The 21314-nt window shown below is 38.3% G+C and overlaps 1 protein-coding gene across 1 annotated transcript; it reads right to left on the reverse strand.

Annotated features, from left to right (window-relative positions):
* Positions 1-5394: 5394 nt before the first annotated feature.
* chmp2ba (charged multivesicular body protein 2Ba) lies at positions 5395-20987 on the reverse strand. The gene is made up of 6 exons (XM_041211758.1): positions 20737-20987; positions 17064-17155; positions 12784-12978; positions 10675-10777; positions 8192-8298; positions 5395-6030 (listed from the first exon to the last, which is right to left on the reverse strand). The coding sequence occupies exons 1-6, from the start codon at positions 20768-20770 to the stop codon at positions 5920-5922; spliced, it is 642 nt and encodes a 213-aa protein (XP_041067692.1). The 5' UTR covers positions 20771-20987; the 3' UTR covers positions 5395-5919.
* Between the last annotated feature and the right edge of the window lie 327 nt (positions 20988-21314).

Below are 21314 nucleotides of genomic sequence, written 5' to 3' on the forward strand. Positions count from 1 at the left end.
TTCACTGGGGTGGTTGTTGGAGGTGTGTGTAGTGGTGGTATTATAGCAGAGCTCAATCCTCTCCTTACCCCGCATACACACACCAATAGTTTCTTGAGTGGAAGCCCTGGCACAGAACACAGAGGCCACTAGTAGCAGTCCTACTGCCATCACCTTGTTCAACAGACTGGATATCAAACTAAAATCTTCTGATTTGTGCATCTCATCCATTCACCCACTTTACTAACCAAGCCAGACAATTCTTAGTCAAATTCTTTTTACTGTATTGGCATTTTGTCTCTTTCGCTGAAGTATAATCTGCATTAACAAATTGCAGAATTGAGTTAGACAAATATGAGCTCATTTTAAAATTCATGAATTTTAGTGTAAAGTTCATCTTTGTTTTGAAAGTTTTTACAAAAATCAGAAACTATATTCCTGAATTATCCAGTTAGTCATCAGAGTTTGATGGTAGTATTATTTTTCATTAACCCAATAGGGGGAGCATCAGAATCCTGAACATTTTATTGGAAATTTCAATTGTTAGTAAATAATACAGGGGGCCAATATCTTCAAAAGTTGGAATCAATGGGAAGTAAAATAGTCGTCAGTGGAAATGGAGAAGCTATATCTTAAAAGGAGGGTTAATGACACCACAAATTGAGGCAATAAAGCTGCTCAATAAAACTCAATCAACTAGTACACTTGTGTCACTTATATACCTCCAAAAGACATTATAAGAAAGCTTAATTGTAATTTTTTTGCAATGCATCTGAATGCTATATCAATAAGTGTTTATGATTAACAATGTCTATAATTTCCTAATATGAAAATTAATCATTTAATTTTCTTCGTGAAATAAAATGTCAAACGTTAAATTTTGTCAACTACTTAATAGCATCACAGCAATGTTGCGACATTGGAAGGAACGAACAAATGCTATGAGAGAAGGGAACAAGACAAACAATATAGGAGAAATGAGAAGGCAATCAAGACATTGAGGGACAAAACAGAGAAAGGAGAGTATGAAGACCATCAGAGAATGTTAAAGGGGAGCAATGAGAGACAGCAACTTAGCATCTTTAATATAATGGAATGTCCCAAGGCACTTCACATGGGCATTATAAAACAAAGTATGACACTAAGCCACATAAGGAGACATTAGGTCAGATGACTAAAAGCTTGGTCAAAAAGACAGGGAAGGAATGAGATGGAGAGGAGGCAAGGCATGACTGGTAACTAAATGGGGAATTAGACTGTCAGTCAGGGAGGGAGGGAGACAGACAGACTTGTAATTATTAATGTTTTTCATGAACACTGGGCATCTCAAAGCACTTTACAACCAATGGAGTACTTTTGAAGTGTAATCACTGTCGTACTGTAGGAAGCGCGGCAGCCAAGTTGCGCACAAACTCCCTCAAACAGCAATTTGATAATGACCAGATAATCTGTTTTTGTGATGTTGATTGAGGAATAAATATTGGCCAGGACACGGGATAACGCCCTTGTTTTCAAAATAATGCCAAGATTTTTATTTACATCCATTCCAGCAGGCAAATGGGGCCTGGGTTTAACGTCTCAAGCAAAAGGTCACACCTTCGACAGTGTAGCATTCTCTCAGTACTGTACTGGAGTGTCAGCCTTTATTTCTGTGCTCAAGCCCTGGAGCTGGGATTGAACCTGGAACCTTGTGACTTAGAGACGAGAGTACTACCAACTGAGCCATGACTAACAAATAAGAAAACAAATGAGGTTGATTAGCACCAACAAATGAAAAAGATGGAATAAGACTACAATCTGAGTTGGAAGCAAAACATGATTGTGCAGGTTTCAATCTGTGTACATACTTTATTTTTGCAAATGAGCTAATGCACTATATTCAAATTTTGTATCTCTTTGTCTATATACAAATTTCTTTTCTCAGTTCTTGATCTTTTAAACACCTTTAACAATTGATAAATTACGAGATGAAAAGAGAAACATTCCAAAAAGTACAGCACAATGAATTGTAATTCTTAAAACCTGCACTGAATGCAATTATTAGTCAATTCATTTGGTTGGATCACCGGGGAGCATTGCCCATAGTCAGTTGATAGAAACTTAAAACCATCACTGTAGTATATATAAAAGACTTCATTTTTTAAACTCAAGCTGGTAATTTGATAAACATATAAATGTTCATCAAATTACCAGCTTGACTTTAAATAGTATTATACATAAATGTTAACTTTTGCACAAAAATGGTGAAACCACAGAATTATAAATTACCTTTTAGTTACCCTCAAATGCCTGAAAAACATTTTTAGTTATAATCTTATTAGTTACCATTATCAAAAGTAATATCCTCTTCAATCACTTAGCAAAAAAAATGCAAAATTAATAACACACCATTGACTACCTGAACATCTTCAAAGCACAATGTATGTTGCTTTAACTGTGGTTATTTGCTTTTTCCAATTCTCTTTAAAAGACTGCAGAAAATCGTTTAACACATGTAGTTATCAACTTTTGGTTTGAACTAATGTGAATGGTGATCAGTACAGACATTATTTCCATGCCCCTCTAATTACAAGTATTATCTTCATTTGCTCTTGTGGTAAGTTAGTTGATAACTTAAATGAGCCCACGCAAGAAAACGATCAATTCTGCTATACCCTTGAAGAAAAACGTGGTATAGTTACCTTAATGTTGAGGAGCTATCATAAAACACAACTACCTATCCACACGTTAGTAAGCACTTCACAATAGTTCGGAACCAAATGAGGCTACTCATCTGATTGGCATAATAGGTCAGAGAAATATGTCACCATAAGTATCTACTGTACAAATAATGGAAACTATGCACCTTAATACAGGGCAGGTGTTTTACTACTCAAATGAATACCCAACATTGCAAATATCATGGCCAGAGAAAAACATTATATAAGTAAAAATCTATGCCAGTTTAACCATATCATAACATTACCTATACTGTAAATAACTATAAATTAATCAAGTTTCAAATTACTTCCATAAATAATTCCAAAAGAGAAATTTTGTGTTTCATAAATATTTCATTGCCCCGATAATTTTAACAAAGTTATCAGTTCTGTCAAATAATGATTAGAACTTTTGAGGCAAGAACATGCTAGAAATTTGTTTTTGGAGAAACAAGCACAATTAATAATAGTGTATACAATCATGAATAACTATGCATTTTTATAGATCTATTTAATAGTTGGAAGATTTGAGCATAGCCAAAATACAAATGAGCAAAGGGATTCAAAAAATGCCTACCATATTGTGACTTAAAAGTCCAACAACAATGTTGTCTTCTCTATTTAGACTCCTAATTCAACTATTTTCCATTGCCAAGGGAGGCAAAAGCAAGATTGCTTTGATAAAAAGGCACACACATCTTTTGTCAGAATATTGCAATATAAAGTCGACCTTTTTGGATCGATGAACTACAATGTGCCAAATGGCCTTCCTCATCCATAATTACCTTGCAATGTTACGAAAGTATAATAATAATCCAGTTTTCCTTAGGATTTAGTGAAAAACATGAAACACTTTAGAAGTTTAACCATCAGATTTAAAACATGCTTCCTCGTGACCAATGTTTTCTGAAATTTTTTAAAAACAAGAAACTGATGGTCTGTTATTTTTACACAGAGGAGAAAAAGACATGCAGAATAGGCAGGATTGGATTCTTGCCTGTTTCAATAATATTAGTTTAATACCTGATATACATATGCAATTTCTAAAGGTGAAGTATGTTATAATTAAGAGCCTATTTATTGAAGAGAAATAATTAATTTAAACCAGCTTTTCTCCTAAAGACCTGTAATACTGTATTTTTCAAATACCACCATTATGGATACTGTTTTTAGCATAATAAATGTTATTTGGTTTATAACTTTACTATTTTTTACATTATCTTTTTATGTCCACAAATTATCTTTCTCAAACTGGAGGAGATTCTTCCATGCTGCAGACTTATTTGTAGCAGATAATCTTGGCCATTATTAACCTGGGAATTAAATAGCAGCTTTCAGTCTGCGACCAAAAACAGAAAGCTTTCTACCAATCCCCATTCTGCTAGTCAGCTAACCCTCATATACAAAACCATTTCATCACGAAGGTACATTTTCTCTCGGTAATTGTTAAGTCTTCTCTGGGCGAGTACAGAGTAAGCTCTTAACCATAAGGCTCACCCTCGCAGGTAGATGTTAAAAAAACACTTGTGGGAAAGAAAGGTAACTAGGTTCTCAAAATGGAAAATGTGTTCCACTACAGTCACCTTTTAATAGCTGTTGAAAATAATCAAGGCATGCTCAAATTACTAGACCAGCAAGCGCACTTCAATGAACAATGTGCTTAACTGGCTGAGTTAATATGACCTGTACATATGTTTAATAGACATTTATTTTAAAAATAACATTGCAACATCACATTAAGACTGCAGTAAATACTGAATTTAAACATAATCACTTCAACAAGATTGTGATCAAGCCAAAAGAAACTAGCATGATTGCTATGATTTTTTTTTAGAAGAGGCATTTTCATATATAATGTATATATATATAAAAAAATATATATATATATAATTTAATTGTAGCAGGCACAAGTTATATATTTATTAACTCATGGTTATTGTAAAGGAACAGAAACAGAAAATGCTGGTAATACTCAGGTCTGGCAGCATCTGTGGCAAGAGAATATGAGTTGAATATGCCTCCTCAACAAGAAGAATCATACTTCAGATTTCCAGCATCCGTAGTATTTTGCTTTTTTGTTATTGTAAAGGAATTATTTAAACAAATTTAAATATATTAATTTCTTCTCTGTCACTATTGAACTACAGTGAAGTTTTATGTCCTTTAGCATAGAGTAGGGATTTTGTAAAGTATTAGTTTGAATTTGTTTTATAATGTGCTCCAGGTAATTATTTCAGCTGCTGTTACACTATAGATACTGGACTTGGTCTGCTATTTATAGAATGTAATGTTCCACTAGTAAAGCCGAATTACTCTGCCAGCTCTACCTTGCTGTAGGCTACTTGAACATTCATGTTTGGAGACATGTGTAGGTAATTTTAAATGCTAGGAGAGATCAGGCAACAGTGTGCACTTTCTGATTAAAGCAAATTAACCTAGGTTTACAAGGTGGTGAGGACATGAAATGGACAATGAAAAGTTTTGTTATGGATTTGTTCCAGGCTGTTATTATTCTGCATCCAGCGTGAAGCCCAAAGCTAGAGAGTTACAGACTACCCACTAAAGATAGTCTCGCGCCACCAGGCTTCACTACACACGAATCAGATCAGAATCCAACTCCCAAGTGCTTTTGTGTTGTGCTGATGCAACTACTGAACATCAATTCAAAAATAGTAAGTCTAGTAAATTAGATCTCAATGAAACCTGAAACTCAATAAACTGTCACTCAATTGTTTCACAGTTTATTTGAAAGCACTGAAAATATTAAACTGCTACCTATAGCTTTGCCTATTGAGATGTAATTAGTATAGATTACACCAGAATATTTAAAAAAAGTAATTGGCAACAAACATTTTCTTTTTCATTTTAGTGGGCAACTATTACAAATGGTTTGTTACACAAGAAGTGGAGTCAAACAAATTAAACACATGTACCATGCTTTGATATACATTTGTCAGCCTTAGAAACATTACTAACCATACATATTATTTTTGTCCACCCCAAAAATCGTTGAGAAATTAGTTTTAAAGCAGCAATATGGAACCGAAGAAGGCAGAACCTGGCTTTAAAGTCTGGCCTTGGAAATGAATATTTTTGTTAAAGTTACATAAGAATGTCCATGTTGCTCTCACTATTTATCCAATGTTGCCTTTAAAGTAAATCCAAGTTAGTTAAGGTAAAAGGCGTGGTTCACGTGTGAACAGAAAGAGATTTCCTCCTCCCCCAGTAACAGCCTGATCAATTAATCCACACCCAAAGCTCTCAGCTGCCGTTCAATTTCTTCATCTGAGATATGAGATTTAGACGTCGATGCTGTAGGTAGACCTTTGGCTGTTGACGGAGCTTTAGCCATCTGTGGGGGTAACAACAAGTTTCACTCACGTAAAATGTGGGCACTCTGTCATTTAAAACCATATACAAATAGAACAATAAAAAAATAAAAATGCTGTAAATTCATTGGCAGACCATCAGAATCTGACAGTAAAATAGGAAACATTCTGGGTACTGAGAACTCCCCCAGTTCTCCTAAAACATTACGTTCTTTTTCATATTTCAGAAGCTGACGAGTCCTGTACATTATTAACACTCCACTTTATTTCAAATTTTATCTCTAATATTAGAAGATATAATAACAGACAAAGCTTGGCTTTCCTCACTAGTACAGAGTGTTTATAAAGCTTTATCATAAACTGTAAAATCTGGGTTGGTTCATTTTGGCTGCACAGGGTGGAATTTAATGGTTTTGGCAGCAGGGCCCATCCACCAGCTGAAACACTGGTGGTAACCCCGTCATGGCTATTTTCAAGAGGCTCAACAGAATTAAGCCCTTTAGCAGCAGCGGTGGCCGCTGCCAGTACTGCAGTGCAGCCTAGTCAAAGGATAGGTGATTAAGATTAGAGTGGGTTCACTGGGACCAGATAGGGAGGCCCCCAGGAAAGGGATGAGAGGAGTCGATTTGAAGGTCAGAAGGGGGCGTCATTTGAGAGCCCTCCACTCCCGCTAATGGATGGCTCCATCAGGCATGAAGTGTCCAGCAAGAAGGGACCCCCTGTGTCATCCTCAAGCCTTCCTGCCCTGGGCCAAATCAGAGGGAAGGGGAAGGCGGTGGAAACTCCACCCCGCACCTTCCCAGCTGATCACACAGCAACCCCCGCCACCATCCCCCCCTCATCCCCAGTCTATAAAGCAATCTTTAGGGGATGGGGCAGGGTGCATTAAATTCCATCCATTGTGTAGGAAGATATTGCAGTATTTCCTCTAAAAGGGACAAATGTTCACTTTTCCCCCTATTCCTTGCTCTTTTGAATTAGATTACAGTAGCATTTAGACTGAGTCATTGGCATGGCAGTACGCCAAATGATTACTAGAGCTGATAGTTCATTGTAGGCAAAATTCCAGTTATCCACCTGTGCACCCTTTCCTCTTAACCTGTATCCTTAGAACCGATGCTTTATAGATCAGCTTCCATTTAGAACTGACAGTTCAGCAGTATTACTCTATAAAAATGCACAATATCCATATAACAAAAACTGAAGTTTATTCAGACTGAAGGATTGTGTAGGTATTGGACTTGGTTATTCCCCTAATTACTTTTAATAAATATAAGGAGTACACTATTGTATTTACCATGAAGGAACACCTGGAGTCTTTTTAAACTAGATAAATTCTGAGATTGAAAGGGGAAAATTGACAGGCTGTGGATAGTTTTAAAACTTTAGACTACCACCACCACCTGGTGAAAAATATTCTCCTCAACTTCACTAATCCTTCTACCAATTATTTTAAATCAATGCCCAAGTTTAGAATCCCTATTCAATTAAAAGAGAGATTTTCATGAAACTGAAACCAGTTTTAATAGTGGAAGTTTAATCTTTTCTATGAATTACAAGCTGCAATGATTTACAACCATATTGAGGTTTCAAGTAAAAAGTGATTAATATGAACTATATTTAGAACTATCTCTGGTGTTCTAAGTGGAAAATTACCTTAGGTGCAAAAAAAGCTTATTTCCTTTCATTGATTCATTCCTTATGAAAAGGAGAGCATTTTAATTGCAGTTTCTTGTTTGTTTTTAAATATATTTTCAGTACTTTTTGTCATTTACATGAAATCTGACTGATGAACCAAAAGAATTTATGTTGTCCCCATTATAGAAATGCAAGTAAAGATAAACCTGCTCATTTCTTTGCCTATTTCCCTTTAATAATGTGATTTTATTGTACTGAGATAGATATTAATTGCAAACTTTCTGTCTGATGGTATCATATTTGGATTTATCAGTTAGAACCAGAGATTAGAATTCAATTGTTGAAACCTCAAGTTGCTTTGCACTAGAGTTTTCCTTTGGTATGTATCCATGAAGGAAAAAAATACAATTACATCTCAAACAGCTGGATTATTTTCTCTTTTTGGATTTAGTTTAAACAAATAAAATATTCAATTTTTGGGGTCAATGACAATATCTGCAATCCTCAAATGGATACGAAATCTCTAAAAATCAAATGGATAAATACCTTTCCAGAAATCTCAATTCCTATTTCATCTAACACCTGGTTCACAATATCTTGACTTTCTTCTTCATCTCCAGACTCGTCAAAAATGTCATCTAATGTGTCATTCACTGGAAGAAACCATATATTTATTTCTTTTAGGCTCTTGTCAAATAAAAGAAGAACATTACATTTCAAATTGCAAGCTACAAAAATGTAAGAAGTAAGTTCAATAGTGGGCCATTTGAACCTGCAGTGTCATTCAATAAGATTTTCTAATTTAACACTAAATTGCTGTCCTGAACCCTAAAGGTACTTATTTAGCTATCTTTTGAGACACAACCATTTCTTCCCTGGTGTTTCATAATACAGTGAGATCTCAGCATTCATCTGAGGGCAAGGAGTAAAGAGGAAACAAACTTTGAATACAACATTCTGGTTAGGAAGATTCATTGGGTGATGATTTATATAACAAATGCCACTGTTTTGCTGTACAAGTTAACTACATTGTTTTATATAACAGTGCTGAACTGCCACTTTCAATCACAGCATCATTTAAATGTGCAGAGTTAGTATTTCACACTATTTTTTGATTCTCTAATCCAAAGTCCAGAAGCTTTTCTGAAGTAGCGTGAGATGCATTAGCAGAAAGAATTATATGGAATGAGTCTATGAACAGAATTAAACAGCAAACTGCTCTATCTCCCACCTCTCAGGCTCAGCCAAGTACTCCAACACTATTTTTTCCTTAGCATCAGGCACACCAGGCTCCAATTCCTCCCTCCTAATGAGACCCACATTGACTATTCCAGGTTTGGCTAGAGCCTTTTCAATGCTTGGCCTAAATAGCTAAGTGGTTATGGTACTGGGTTTGTATCCCCAAGATCAAGAGTTCAAATCTCACCATGGCAAACAATGTAACTTCATCTGAAACAGATGGAAATGGGTTTGTACTCGAAAGAGTTACAGCCTTTTCAATACTTCAGTACAGCAGCCAGCTCCACATCCAGTCCAGCTGAGGGCAGCAGCTGGTGCTACTGGCAACTCTCCAGTCAATCTGATCCCTGCTTGGCCTGACCTAGCCAATCACGAGTCATCCAGCTCTCTTCCCAACCCAACCTTGTCCTGAATGCAACAGCCAGCTTCAATCCAACTCTGCTCAGAATGCAATGTGCTTCATCAATTGTGCTCGATCCTGAAGGCAGGTAAAGGTAAACACTGGATAACTATTTAAGTCCCATTAACATTTTTAGCATTGTTTATTTTTGATAAAGTTTTGATGCGATGTTTTTAATGATCTATTCATATACTTAAACTTTAAATAATACCACTATTTGTACAGCCCACAATTATTCACCATATCCCACAGGATGTAGTTCAACTACACTAGCCATTAATGCATCGTGATTCATGGGATCACTTACTGCTCCAAGCTCAACTAGCATTCAGAAGCACTATGCCCTCCTATTCCGGATCCAACCAAGCCTAATTCCCAGGAGCTGACCCCTCAGTTCTTAAAAATCTGCCCACCAAACTCTTTAAATCTTCTAATTCCAAAACTCTGACTGCCTGATTCCCCTAACCTCCACCTACAACTTTCTCCCAACTCATTTCTGTGCTCACTCCACTTCTTTGCACGCAGGCAAAAAGTTGGTACCTGCCTCAATGCCCCATTTCCAGAAAGAAATTTAATCATTTCTGAAAAGATTGGAGACTTTGATCTTCAACTTTGCTTTGTGAATGGACAAGCAGAGAAGCAGTTATTCAATTAAGACCTTTTTGGTCAGTAAGAAATGCCACTGGAGATCGTCTAACATTACTAAACATGAAATCCAATCATCACTACAAAGTCTGCTGAAAGCAGGACCCTTTCCAACTTTAAAATGCAGTTTCATCAGAGACTATATCTTGTCTATTTGTTGAACTAAGGCATCACCAGGATTTCAAATCATACTCAGTACAGTACAGTGTCTCAAATCCAGCTGTCCAAAAACCAGAGTTGTCTGAAAACTGGACAGTTTTAGAAAATGCCATGCATCAATTTTAATGGAGTAAAAAAAAAATTACCTGGACAATTTGGCTAGGAGCTGCATTGGCGCGATGTTACATCTGACTAGTTATCCCCTTTGCCACTTGTGCACCTGTCTATTCCTGCACTCTGAGCCACCCTTGACCCCAGCCTGGGCTAAACAAGTTTACTATATTGAGATTCAGCATCTAAATTGTGCTCCGAGAACATGAAAAAGGTACAGAATGTTTTATAATGACTCCTCCATCAGGGGCATGTATTTTTGGAGGGAAGATGGGACATTGGGAAACTACATATATCCCAATGAATGTACAATGTTTTCCATCAGTTTAAAATCCTTTATCCTCACCAAGCTACGCTTTGTATGGCATAGAAAATATTGAAGCTCATATTTGAGTATCTTTTGCATAAATGATTCAGCAAAGTGCTTAAAAAGACAATTCCAAGCATATTTTATCCTTTGAAATGGTATACTTACTCATTTCTTCTGTCATTTCCATTTTCATGTTTTCTTTCTGGAAATTCTGCATTGTTTGTAAGGTCTTTTGTGGGTCCATTTTCTTGTTCATAGTTTGCATTGTCTGAAATATAAAGCATGTTTTCATTCCCTCTCAAATTATTTCAGCAGTATGTTATTTAATAAAAACTGTGGGAGAAGAGTTAGCAATTTTACATAATAATTCAATCCTTCTGCATCATCCATAATCTTTGATTAGAGACTATTTATATTGGGCCCTAACAGACAAAAAATACATTACCTAAAAATTAATCTCTATTTTCCAAAATATTGCTCAGGCAACCAAAATGTCACTTAAACAATGTTGATGCAATAGCATATCAGGTAGTATGCAATTAATTTACTTAATAGGAAAATAAATATTGAACAAGGACATCCACTTGATATACAGGGAGGAAAATAAGGTGGAAGGTGCCTGTATATCACCCCTTCCTCATTTAAATGCTTGTATTTGCTCAAGGCACTCCAACTTGCCTCAGGGGAAACCTGCAAATCCAAGGGCAAATCCAAAGACCACATAAACCTGACAGCACAGTTTATACCCCTTTTTCATTAATGTATTGCAGTTCATTCAGAACCTTCCTTTGTGCCAGCAAACTAAATTTTCAAAATTACATAGCAAATGGAAGCCAAGAGATTAATATGAAATTAATAACATTTGCCTATTGGGATGGAAGCTGTCTTCCTAAATAACATTGCATTTGCATGATAAAACTCTATAGGGAAATTCTAGAAACAAAAGTACTCATATCTGAACTCTTGATGAATAAAATAATCAATCATTTGTTCATATTTCCTAAGGGTAAACTCAATTCTATATCATACCACACTTAAAGCAAGAGTCCTGGTCTCCAGGAGACAGGTTACATTAAGATAAAAGCAAAAAACAGCGGATGCTGGAAACCTAAAACAAAAATACCTGGAAAAACTCAGCAGGTCTGACAGCATCTGCGGAGAGGAATACAGTTAACGTTTCGAGTCCGTATGACTCTTCAACAGAACTAAGGAAAAATAGAAAAGAGATGAAATATAAGCTTGTTTAAGGGGGTGGGACAAGTAGAGCTGGATAGAGGGCCAGTGATATGTGGAGATTGCCAAAAGTTGTCGTAGACAAAAGGACAAAGTGGTGTTGACTGTGGTGATATTATCTAAGAAATGTGCTGATGGTGAGATTAAGGGTAGAAAGCAGGACGAGCAAGGTACAGATAGCCCAAATGGGGGTGGGGTGAGGGGGAAGGGATTGAAATAGGCGAAAAGGTAGAGATAAAACAATGGATTAAAATACATTTAAAAATAATGGAAATAGGTGGGAAAATTATAGTTGATCATAATTCTCAACCAATTTTAAAAGGTTTTCTGATTAAATCTATTGCTAAATTGCCTAATAAATATTTTGCAATAGAGGGCTGCTTATATTTCCAGGCTTTGAACCAGATTTTGACAGGAGCTAAATTTTAGAATTCTCAGTCCAAAAGGAAAATTTAGGGAGCTATTAGTCTTGAGCTGAGGGCCTGAGGGTAAATTAGTTTCAAGTTTACTTCAATCTTGACCCCTAATATTTTGCATCTGTTAATAAAATATATGCATTGGCTAGAATTTCTAAACACTACTATATAGTATAGCCTGTATGTGGCATTATGAAATTCGCTTTAAATTTTGCATTTTCTCCAACCTTCACTTGCTGCAAGGCAAAATAATGCAAAAATCGTATTCATGCCTTCACATCTATTTGGTCTGGAGTTTACAGGAAGACCAAAAGAGTGTAATTAGCCTCAAATATCCATGGCTAATAAATCCACAAACTGTAAAGTGAGGAAAAGGAACCCCATTACAAGTAGGCTAACATAAATATCACTACTAACAGGATAAGGTTGCATAACTCAATGGTACTGAAGTGCAGCTTTCTCCAATAATCAACAAAGTTGTAACCAATCCTGCTCATTAAAATCTAACTGTTTTTAAACAGAGTTACTAGATTAAATTTATTTCAATCATACACTACATCTTCCCTAGGATATTTATTGACAAATTAATCATTAATGCATCAAAAACATTTTTTTTAATATGTACCTTTGTTGTGGTAGCCATGGCACCAGCCATCTTCATCTGAGAGTTCATTAATTTAGCCTGAGTAGACATAGAAGTGACCTTTGAACTCACAGCATACGTACGGGTCTTCTGTTTCCGCAACTGCACAAGTTGTTTTGCAAGAACCTTGCAAGCATCTTTATTGCCAGCCTTGGCCATTTTCTTAATTTCCATTTCCTGGTTAAGTACAAATAAATATCATGTATAAGGTGAAAAAAAACCTTCTAATTCAGGAAATCGAAAATAAAAATAGAAAATGCTAGAAATACACAGCAGGTATGTCAAAACCTGTAACAAGCAAAGACAGGTTCATGGTTTGGCTTTAGACCCTTTATCAGCTCATAAAAATAGAAACATCAACAAGGTATGTAACTAGTACTTAGCCTGGCCAGTCCCTTTAAAGATGCCATCATCACCTCTCTTGTTCTCTGTCTTTGCAAACTACCAGTACATTTCCAACTTCACTTTCCTCCACAAAAAGTCTGTAACCTTCTGTGGCCTCCGAAGTCTGCGTCTGTCTTCCCAGAACTCCATGCTTGATCATCTCCAATCAGGTTTCCACCCCCGCCACAACAATGAAACAACTCAAAGTCACAAATTGCATTCTATGTGACTATGACCGTGATAAACTATCCCACCTTAGCCTTCTGCAGCCTTTGGCACAGTTGACCACACTACCCTACCCAAATGCCTCTTTTTCACTGCCCAATTGGCTGGGACTGCACTTGCCTGGTTCCGTTCTTACCTATTCAGTCATAGCCAGAGGATCATCTGCAATGACATCTCTTCCCTCACTTATACCATGACTTCTGGTGTCCCCCAATATCCATCCATAGCCCTCTCCTATTTCTCATCTCCATGCTGCCTCTTGGTGACATCATTTGAAAACATGGGTCTGAATTTTCGGCTTGGTGAGCGGGGCCGGGGCGTAAAATAACACGGGGTGACATCAGGCATGCATCCCAATGCCACAGCGTGTCATTCAGATCTTCAGTTCAGCAGGCACGCACCGGAGTCGGCTGCACGCCTGCCGATCTGTCAAAGGCCTATTAAGGCCATTTAAAAAGGCAATTAAGCAATTAACTGAGCTGCCCATTCAACCTGAAGGTTGGCGGGCAGGCAAAGAGCCCAGGGGCCTTCACATTTTTCATGGAACCTCATCCACAGGCAGGATGAGGTTTCATGAACGATTTTAAATTTTCACACAAATTTTTCTTAAAATTAATGCACATGTCCCAGCCAGTTCCACATGAGGGGACATGTCACAAAAATTATTTCTCCACCTTATTAACCGTTTAAAACTTTAAAACTGAGGCATCTCTAGGTTTCTGTGCTCTTTCGCGCACATGCACGAAAGAGCATATTCCTGACTCAGGCCACAGCACCCCACCCCCCACCACCCCTCCCCCCACCACAGCGCTTCCAGGTGCACATCACGCTGGGCGGGCCTTAATCTGCGCCCGCCCCTGCACAACACCTCCCGAAAGAGGGAAAATTATATCAATGTCAGATTCTACATGTAGCTGATGCCATCCTTGCTCTACTTCATCACCACCTCTCTTGACCCTATCACTGCCTGATTTGTTGTACTGCTTGTACAACATCCAGTATTAGATATGCAGAAATTCCTCAAATAGATGAAGCCATTGTCCTCAAACACCACCGCAACCTTTGTACTTACCAAATGACACTATCCCTTTCTTTGGTCACTGTTTGAGGTTATATGAGGCTGTTCACAACTTTGATGTCCTAGTTGACCCTGGAGCTTCCAACCCCATATCTCCTGCATTGCTAAGACCACCTACTTCCACGTCCATATCAACAGCCCCTGCTCTTGCCTCAGCTCAGCTGCAGCCAAAAACCTCATCCATGCCTTTATTGCCTCATCTTGACTATTTCAGTGCTCTCTTGGCTGCCTTCTATCTTGCATTTTCCATAGATTGACTTCATTCAAAACTTTGCTGCTCGTATCCAAACTTGTGCTAAGTCCCATTCACCCATCGCCATTGTGCTTGCTGACCTGAGCTATCTCCTCCAACAACACTGGAATTGTAAAAATGTTCATTTTTTTTTACCAAATCCCTCTATGGCCTCATTCCTCCCTATCTCTGTAACCTCATCTAGCCCTAGAATCTGCTAAGATCTTTTGTGCCTCTCCAATTCAGTCCTCTTGCACACTTCTGATTTTCTTTGCTTCACCATTAGCAGCTATGCCTTTAGCTGCCTCAGCTCTAAGCTCTGTAATTCCCTACCAAAACCTCTCTGCCTCTCCACCTCTTTCCCCTTCTTTAAGATGCTCCTTAACTACCTTTTTGACCAAGCCTGTCCTAGCATTTCTTTTATTGGCCCTGTGTCAAATTTTGTTTGATAATTGTTCCTAAGAAGTAGTTTGGGGCATTTCATGAGTTTAAAGGTGCTATATAAATGCAAGTTGTTGTCATAAGGTTAAAAACAAATGTGAAAAAGACATTATAATCACCTGTTAAAAAGTATCGAGTGTAGTTCAGTGGCAGCACACTTATGTTGAATCAGAGGTTGTGGGTTCAAGCTGCACTCCAGAGATTTGATCACAAGATCTAGGCCAACACTCCAGTGCAGCACTGAGGAAGTGCTTCACTGTTACAGGTTCCATCTCTTGGAAAAGATGTTAAACCAAGGCTTCCTGTTCCCTCTCGGGTGAATGTAAACAATCCCATGGAACCACTTTATTATCTGATCATTATCACATTGCCGTGTTTGGAACCTTGCTGTAAGCAAATTGGATGCTGAATTTCCTGCATTACAACTTTAAAAATACTTCATTGGTTCCAAAGCACTTTAGGACATCCTGAGTTCATTGCAAGCAATGTATAACTCCTCATCTATATTTAATGGTAAATGATAAGCAGAGAGGTTAACATTTAAAAAGTGCCAGAGATCTTTCAGTATCACATAGGATGTGTTTCTAAAACTAGTTCCAAATAATGCTGGCATTTTTAAAGTTGTAGTAAAAGAATGCAGGGGAGGAACTGGATTGGGCAGGTTCTCAGCATACCTTTTGACATGACTTCTGAATCTGAATTTTTGAATATCTTTGCCTGCTGCAATAAAGTGAACTCGAATTTTGGTACTGCATCCAGTATCTATGGATTGGCAATGAAAAGTGATTCACAAAATACAAAAGTTCATAAAATTTCAGTATTAAATTTAATTAAATTGTTATTTGTGAGTTGATGTAAAGTGGTCTCACGGAATCATGGAACAGCTCATCTGTTCCTACAACTGGGATGCACAAAAGTGAATTGGGCAACAACAGCAAAAGACTTGCATTTATGGACTCATTGTCTCATCTTAGAAACATTTCAAGACATGTAGTGTATAACACATTAATTATCGAAATGCAGGCACTATTGCTAAATAGTCAAACATGACAGGCATTTTACACACAAGATCCCACAAATGCAACAACATGAATTGATATTTTATATTTTTTGGGTGATATTCATTGAAAGAGAAAGGTTGTCCAGTGTGCTGGAAGAACTTACACTTTTCTTCAAATAATTGTCATATACGTTGTGGACAATCAGAACGCCAATGAGACCTTGATTTAATATCTCATTCAAAGGATGGCAGATATGACAATGGAGCTGAACCGAATAATGTACTCAGAGTTTGGGGTGGAACAGGTTAGTGCTTGAAGTTGGATGCCTCAGTCAGAGCACTGTGCTGATGAGGTGGCCTGCACACATGATGGCAACTTTTTTTATTTTTGTGCCAGGCTCCTGGCCCCTCGGGTCTGCTCCAGTTTGCCAGTTTTTCATTCTTCCCTTTCAACTTGTCTATCCTTCATCCATTTAGCTCTTCACACATACTGTCTCATAAGTTTTTTTTTAAAAATTCTCTTGTAGCTTCTCTTGCTTCATACTTATACCACTTCTGCCATTTAACCATTTCCACCCGAGCATTTTCCAAGTCATTTCATTCATTTTGTTAGGTGTAAATGTTCTTCCCTCTCCTTCCCTCATTCCATTCCTTTTTAAATACTATTAATCAATATTGTCTTTCAATTCTAATAAAGGATCATTATCTGAAACATTATCACTACCTGACCTGAGTGTTTCCAGCAGTTTCCTTTATTGTTCCAGATTTCCGGAATCTACAATATTTTACAATCCTAGTTTTTTACTGACCTCTGCTATTCACACAGTCTCCGATGACATGAAGCAGCCAGGACTCTATATTTGGCCTGGAATTTCCATCAAGATGATTTCTGACCAACTTACCAGCTGTTTTTCTTGTTTCTCTAAGCCCGCTCTATCTCTGGCTATAGATCGTTGAGTTCCCCTCAACTCTCGATTCTGTTCCTTTATTATGTCTGGAGAGAAATTGAGAGTGCTTGAAATAACATGCCAGAACTATCAATGTTGCAATGTACGAAAAACAATTGGCCTGTATTACGTCATGGACAGTCATTACTAGATATTATTGTTCATGATCTTGCAAGCCACAGTTCATAATTAAAGAGATATTTGAAATACACACAAATATAACTTGGTACTGAAAAATGCCCTTTGTAAAAACATTACAAAATCAAATAAATCATTGTTAGCTGTGAATCTCTCTATTATTAACTGCCCTCTCTGCAGGGGGAGGAGGAAAAGAGAAGATAACCAGCAGTTCTTCAAGATAGAATTGGTTACAGGAAGATACACATGGTGATGGATGTTAGATTTGAGTCGTTATGGTTCACTCACTAATACTGAAGCCAGGCAGGTGACCAGTACTCCATGATATTAGAGATGATCTGACTCATTAAGAGGCCTGAGATTCCTCACACTCAGCACTAGATAACCCTACAAGTCAAAGTCCTAAATGATGGAATTTGTAGGCATTTAATGGGAAACTTGCAAGCACACTGTGCTAGCAACTGTACAGTTTTAACTGGTGAAACTCCAGCATGGTCTCTGCAGAAGATTGGATCCTTAACAGGTGCCAACCTGCACCTAATCTTTATAAACTTAGGTTGAATAGCATGCAGCCTTTATATGGAGAGTGTATGTGCCCAATAACAGGCTCAGAAACCACTGTATTTTTCAGGGACTTGGTTTGGAGACTGGTTTCAAATGCTTGTCACACCTGCGTGAGCATTAAAAACCTCACTTACTTTTGCCTATTAAAGATGGAAATAACATTTTAATTTGTAAACATGGCTCTCTCTCACACACACACAAACACACACACTCCATCATTCATATTTAGTGGGCCTATCTATCAGTATTCATGCATCATGAATGGTGCCATAATCTACTGTAATAATTTATCACAAGCCACCAGCATAAAGAATTCCCGACATTTTATAATTGTTTACAAATGAGAGACATATGTCATTTTCTATTCATAATAGGAATCCCAAATCTTGATTATTTTCAAAGCTGAAGTAGTTTTCCTCTTTCAACCAGTGAAGAAACCCAAATAAATATTTTAGCATCCAGCGAACAGGTTATAGACAGGGGACTTGAGCTAAACAATGAAATCACATCCCCATTCTGTCATAACCAATTCATTCTCTGGAAAATTCCATGGCATCACAATAGAATCAGCAAGGCTGATATAGTTTTACTCTGTTCACTCATAAGTAAAATTCAAAACTGCTCTTATATCTCACCAGCAAAGGTAAGATTTTTGAATATCCTTCTTGTTAAAATCCATGATGTGATTTAAAAGAGTCACATCCCAAACACAAAGTATAAGCTTCAGAGCTGGATGTTGAAATCTGTGACAATGACCATTTACAACTGTCTCAATCACATCACGTGGCTGGGTGTATCAGTGTGCCAGCGAGTCACCCAACAAATGAGTCATCTCTTATCAAATCTATATATTTTTTTCAACTCTGTGGAACAGTGGTATAACGTGCTCCTTTGGAATCAAGATCAAAATCTACCATTTTAGAGGAAACAGGATAGTATTCAAAACCTGTTACTCTATGACCAAAAATATTTTCCCATAGAATTGTAATCATACAGAATGGAAAGATTTACAAATAGTTTTCAAATGATTTTCTTTATCTATTGCTGGAGCCATTAATATCAGTCTAAAAGAATGGGATTGTTCCCTCCGGGACACCCTGGTCCACTCCTCCATCACCCTCTACACCTCAACCCCCTCCCACAGCACCTGCCCACACGACCGCAGACCACTTCCTTCAATTTAATCTACTGCATTCGCTCCCAATGCGGTCTCCTCTACATTGGAGAGACCAAACGCAGATTGGGTGACCGCTTTGCGGAACACCTTTGGTCTGTCTGCAAGCATGACCCAGACCTCCCTGTCGCTTGCCATTTCAACACACCACCCTGCTCTCATGCCCACATGTCCATCCTTGGCCTGCTGCAATGTTCCAGTGAAGCTCAATGCAACCTGGAGGAACAGCACCTCATCTTCCAACTAGGCACTTTACAGCCTTCCAGGCTTAATATTGAGTTCAACAACTTTAGTTAATAAACTCTCTCCTCCATCCCCACCCCCTTTCCGATCCCCCTTTTTCCAATAATTTATAATTTTTAAATTTTTTTTATATATATTTATTTTTCTTTTCCCACCTATTTCCATTATTTTTAAATGTATTTCCATCCATTGTTTTATCTCTACCTTTTAGACTATTTCGATCCCTTCCCCCACCCCCACTAGGGCTATCTGTCACTTGCTCGTCCTGCTTTCTACCCTGAATGTCATCATTAGCACATTCCTCAGCTAATATCACCACCATCAACACCCTTTGTCCTTTTGTCTGTGACATTTTTGGCAATCTCTTCTTTGCCTCCACCTATCACTGGCCCTCTATCTAGCTCTACCTGTTCCACCCCCTTCAACCAGCTTATATTCAACCTCATTTCTATATTTCTTAGTTCTGATGAAGTGTCATACAGACTCGAAACGTTAACTGTATTCCTCTCCACAGATGATGTCAGACCTGCTGAGTTTTTCCAGGTATTTTTGTTTTTGTAAAAGAATGGTCTTGTTGTTCCTGGACTCCACAACTGAAAAGTTACAATAAAATCACTAGTTTAAAGAAAAACAGACAGGGTGCGATCAAAAGGCACAAGTAAAAATTTGATCAAAAAGATGGTTTCTGAGAGGGCTGTTGAAAGAGAAATGTGGAGGGACTTCAGGGGTGAACTCCAAGAGTGGGGCCAAGTCAGTGAAGAGCTCTCCCATTAATAGTGGAGTGAAAGGAGTTAATACAAACAAAAGGTTAAAGTCAAAGCAACCAATCAGGATGCCCAGGCCATGGTTGAATTTATATAACGGCAGACATGTAGTTGATCAGTGAAGACAGGGTGATGGTTGAGCAGAACTTATTTCAGGGCAGCATATCAGTGGGTGCACTTTGGACTAGATTTTGTTGGTGGAGATTAGGATTCAGAAAGGTGGGGCATTAGAGCAAAACAAAAGTGACCCACACAAGGATCATAGCAGCAGAAGGACTGTGACAGTCGTGGGAAAGTGGGGGCAATGACATAAATATGTTTAAAACAGACGTATTCTTCCATGTCTGCGAAAAACAGCAGCGTACAGTTCCATCTCAAGTCTCCAAATTTAGGAAATGAAAACCGCTGCCGGCAATAACAAGGGCTCTAAGGTGGTCCTCACACCATTTATACAATATAAAAACAAAAAATACTGGAAAAACTCAGCAGCTCTGGCAGCATCTGTGTCTCGGCTCCGATTACGACTCTTCTTCGGAACCATTTAGGTTTGTTGATTAACACATTTCCAATAAATATGATTAGGTTCACGAGAATTTATACTGGCCCCACACTGCTGGCCAAACAGCTAGGGACTCGCCCACACTCGCACTATTTTAAGTTATTATAAGTAATACAAGGAAAGAAAGCATTGACCGTGCGGGCTCCCCAGCCTGATGCCCGGTGTCAGGGACTTGCTGCCATTTACCTTCCGCCGTCTTCTTCTTCCCGAACAGCGACATTTTCCTCTCCGTCTGCCCCCGTCACCTTGGAAACGGCGACCCTACCGCCTCTCAATCGGAGCAGAAAAGTGTAAAGCGAAAGGAAGGAAATGTTCGTCTTTATTTTTTTTTGGTTTATATTTATATATATAATATATATCTTTCACTCTGTCCCTCTTCCTGTTTCCGCTCCGCTATCTTTCTTTTTCCTCTTTCACCTTTCCTTGTTGATTCCGCCACCACCACCACCACCCCCCCCCCCCGCCCCTGTTTGCTCGGAGTTTGGGAAACTAGTTACCGCTCCCCCCCAGCGGCTGGGAGGACTAGGGACCAGAACCAGACTTTACTCGGAGTTGGGAGTGAGGGTTACCGCTCCCCCCAGCGGTGGGGAGGGCTGGGGACCAGAAGCAGACTTTACTCGGAGTTGGGAGTGAGGGTTACCGCTCCCCCCAGTGGTGGGGAGGACTGGGGACCAGAAGCAGACTTTACTCGGAGTTGGGAGTGAGGGTAACCGCTCCCCCCAGCGGTGGGGAGGACTGGGGACCAGAAGCAGACTTTTACTCGG

The sequence above is a fragment of the Carcharodon carcharias genome, chromosome 18, assembly GCF_017639515.1.
Source record: "Carcharodon carcharias isolate sCarCar2 chromosome 18, sCarCar2.pri, whole genome shotgun sequence".
Lineage (NCBI taxonomy): Eukaryota > Metazoa > Chordata > Chondrichthyes > Lamniformes > Lamnidae > Carcharodon > Carcharodon carcharias.